Below are 3621 nucleotides of genomic sequence, written 5' to 3'. Positions count from 1 at the left end.
AAACATACAAAATCGATGAATGAAAGTTGTGAACAACTGGATATTGTGCACAAAATCGTGAGTGCTAGTTGTACTGATTGTATACGACAATTGTAACTAATTCTTTTCGCATGTACATTGTCACGTGAGAAGAGAGACATACATAACTGGCACATAAAAAATCTTAAAATATCCTCAAACACGTATAACGCATTAGTATATTTAATTAGAAATTCAAAATATCTGAATTTACAACTCATATCATACTCAATTTACCTTCACCTAAATGAGAGATTTTTTAGTGTGACCGTTATACAGGATGATACATCACGTGTCATTAAATAAATAGTGAGATATGTGCGTTAAAAAATTAATAACTTAAAAAATAAAAAATTTCACTACTTACATAAAAACACATGATGTGTCACCTGTGTTCTCGTCACAATTAAAAATTTCTCCAGCTAAGCAAAAGAGAGCCACATCAAATTCCCCACCCACATCCAAAGAGATAATTGAGTTTATGAGCCATGGGTGCGTGATCACTCAGGCCTCAACAAAGTTTTATCTCTCTTTGCCTCTCTGTTTTTCTCCAAATATTTTATTACCTCCACCGCACTCCCTTACAGTGCTTCCACTCCTCCCCCTTATATACCATCCCTCCTCCTTTCTCTCCCCCTAAAACCTCCCCACCCCCTCCCTCCCTCCCTCCCTCCCTCCCTCCCTCCCTTCCTCTCTCTCTCTCTCTCTCTCTCTCTCTCTCTCTCTCTCTCTTAAGTTTTTCTTCATAAACACAAACACATTAGTGCCGAATTACATCAAAGGGTATTTGGAGGATATTATTTGCATTGGGGTGGTGGTTTTTTCCGGGGGCAAGAATGACAATGAGCAACAACGTCACTCACGGGCAGTTCGGTGACACCACACTGACCAAAGTCTTCGTCGGAGGGCTGGCGTGGGAGACTCCCAAAGAGGCCCTGAGGGCGCACTTCGAAAAGTACGGCGAGATCTTGGAGGCCGTCATCATCTCCGACAAACTCACCGGCCGATCCAAGGGCTACGGTTTCGTGAGTCTTCAATTTTTCTTTGGCAACTTTGATGGTAATATGATTGTGGTGGTGATCGGTGGTTTTTAATGATGTTTTTCTATAATGTAACGCGTAGGTGACCTTCAAGGAGCCCGAGGCGGCTAAGAAGGCTTGTGAGGATGCGACGCCGGTCATCAACGGCCGCCGTGCCAACTGCAACCTCGCTTCCCTTGGGGCTCGCCGCCCTAGGTCCGCTTCAAACACCACCCCTCCTCCTCAACGAGGTATATATATTACAATCTACAATATCTGATACATTATCGATATTCACTAAGGTGGGATTTTCATCTGACATTGCATCTAAATGATTATTATGAAGGATCCAACGGTGGGGGAGCGAGGTCCATGTCACCTGCACCTGCAAATCACGTGCAGTGGTACTACCCAGCACCAACTGGGACTCCGACGACCACCCCATTCCACCACCAGCATCACCAGGCCGTTCCATTTTATGGGTATTTACCAATATTTCCACGCCATTAATTCCCCATTTTATTTTTGGTACGTCTGTTAAATAATTCAAACAATTAAAGGAAATAAAATGATTTTATTTTCTCTCTTTTCAGCTACTCCCCCACATACATTGCTCCTGATATGAGTTACCCTCATGTAAGTAATGTGTTTTCCGACTTCAATCTTCTGGTCGTGTTTTCTATGTATTTATGTCTAAAACTACGTCGCAGAAAAGGAAGTCAAACTTAAGTGCAAGCATCGAGCATAATATCATGATTAACTGATCTAAATTACGTTTATGTTTGTGACTTAAAACTAAATGGAATTATTTGAGGGGTCAATGTGATTTGATACTTGTTCTTCGTATGACAATGGTGAATTTGCAGAAGGTGGGCTACACAGGTCGAGCTTACATGAACGGGCACTACTCTGCTCAAGTGTACCCAGCACAGCCTATGGTGGGACACAACACTTTGATGCCAATGTATCCTCTCTACCATTACCACCATCACCACCAATCACATACAATGGGCTTACCTGCTCACATCTACTCGCCAACCACGACCGGACACGTGGCCACAGTCCCAACCATCATGTCCAAACCAGCATCCATTGCTCCTAACACAGGTAGATAGATGGTTGATGCACTGATTTTATGGTGGACTTGCTCACATGCTAACATGTTCAACCTAGTCAATGTCCCCAAATGGGAACGTGGAAAAAAATAATTGCCAACTCTCATTTTGGTGAACTCACGTGGCTTGAACATGGTTATTGGACTTTTGTTCGTATTTAAATCCAAATAATTTTTCAATTGTCAAGATTTAGCGTTTTAGATACTTCAAGAATGAAGTAATTTTCACACTCGCATTTTTTCTTTCTGCATCACATCCAGTTTAGTATACTGAAACAAAGAAAATAGTGCATGAAGGAAAAAAAGAAAGTATGAAATCGCTATCCGGTTTAGCTAGTGTACATGATGTATTGATGTGAAGGTAAAAGTGTCAAGCATGAATGAAAGGAGAAACCTTGAAAGAACTTATAAGAGGTTTAACTATATCTCATATTACCAATTAGTTTTATGATCGAATCTCAACATTTTTTTATAGTATCAAAGCGGGTTGGCCCACGTGTGAACCCGACAACCACACATAATCCTCATCACACAAATCGTGCTGCCCATTTATTTGGCTTCAAAATTCGCCCATGTTAAGGAAGCTTGTGTCACCTCAACTTTCTTGACGTGATACTAGTTTAAAATGTTATATAAGGCTCAAAACATGGTAAACAAGACAAGTTTTGGCTATTGATTCATTTATATCTTATTGGTATGAAACATTTTAGCGTTCACGTACTATATTATGAACATATGATTATGTTAAATACACAATATAATATAAATGGATTGATAACATCACGTAACAGTGTTACAACAAGACCGAAGTTATTTGTTTTTGGTGTCTGTTTTCATTCCAAGTTGGCATTTTTCTTCATTAAATCCAAGTAGATATTGTAGATTCCATATATTGTAGTAGTTTAAGGCAATTAATTAATTAAATTTATTTTGTATGAATAGATATAAACTGATTGCTAGAGAAACAGTGTGCTTGGCTGTGGAATAGCAGGTGCAGTTGGCAGAGAAGAGGACGAGAGCTTTAAGAAAGTAAAGGGCATGCACTGCACTACTCATTCAAATTAGTTGGCAAAATAACAAAAGGGGGAACGTGGTGGCTGCACAGAGCAACATTATTATCTCTGATCTGTTGTAGCTCTTTCTTTCCAATTAATTTATTTTTATTTATTTAATTTTTAATTAATTCCATAAGTGTTCTTAATTAATTTAGGTGTTTCTGATAAACTGTTGTAGCTCTTTCTTTCCAATTTATTTATTTTTATTTATTTAATTTTTAATTAATTCCATAAGTGTTCTTAATTAATTTAGGTGTTTCTGATAAATTCTTTCATTCTCCTCTCTCTCTCTCTCACTCTCTAACATATCCATCTCAGCTTGAGCTGTGAACCCTTCGACAAAAACAATGTAACAGAGAAGTCATTGTATGCATGTTCTCTCGATTGCCCACATCTTGTGGGTTGCTTTTCATGG

At 39.0% G+C, this 3621-nt stretch overlaps 1 protein-coding gene across 3 annotated transcripts; it reads left to right on the top strand.

Annotated features, from left to right (window-relative positions):
• Positions 1-536: 536 nt before the first annotated feature.
• LOC126624609 (probable RNA-binding protein ARP1) lies at positions 537-3621 on the top strand. Of its 3 annotated transcripts, XR_007624189.1 has the most exons (7): positions 540-1043; positions 1141-1288; positions 1384-1519; positions 1631-1673; positions 1904-2144; positions 3120-3361; positions 3460-3621. XR_007624189.1 is itself a non-coding variant. In XM_050293821.1 (6 exons), exons 1-6 carry the CDS (start codon positions 855-857, stop codon positions 3102-3104), a joined length of 768 nt encoding a protein of 255 aa, XP_050149778.1. In that variant the 5' UTR covers positions 537-854; the 3' UTR covers positions 3105-3428. The 3 variants fall into 3 exon arrangements, 2 of the variants coding, with proteins under 2 accessions (XP_050149778.1, XP_050149675.1); XM_050293821.1 differs by lacking the exon at positions 3460-3621 and having other exon boundaries at positions 537-1043; positions 3094-3428; XM_050293718.1 differs by lacking the exon at positions 3460-3621 and having other exon boundaries at positions 3120-3428.

Source organism: Malus sylvestris, chromosome 1 (assembly GCF_916048215.2).
Source record: "Malus sylvestris chromosome 1, drMalSylv7.2, whole genome shotgun sequence".
Classification (NCBI taxonomy): Eukaryota; Viridiplantae; Streptophyta; class Magnoliopsida; order Rosales; family Rosaceae; genus Malus; species Malus sylvestris.
This window is presented reverse-complemented; position numbering and strand designations above follow the sequence as displayed.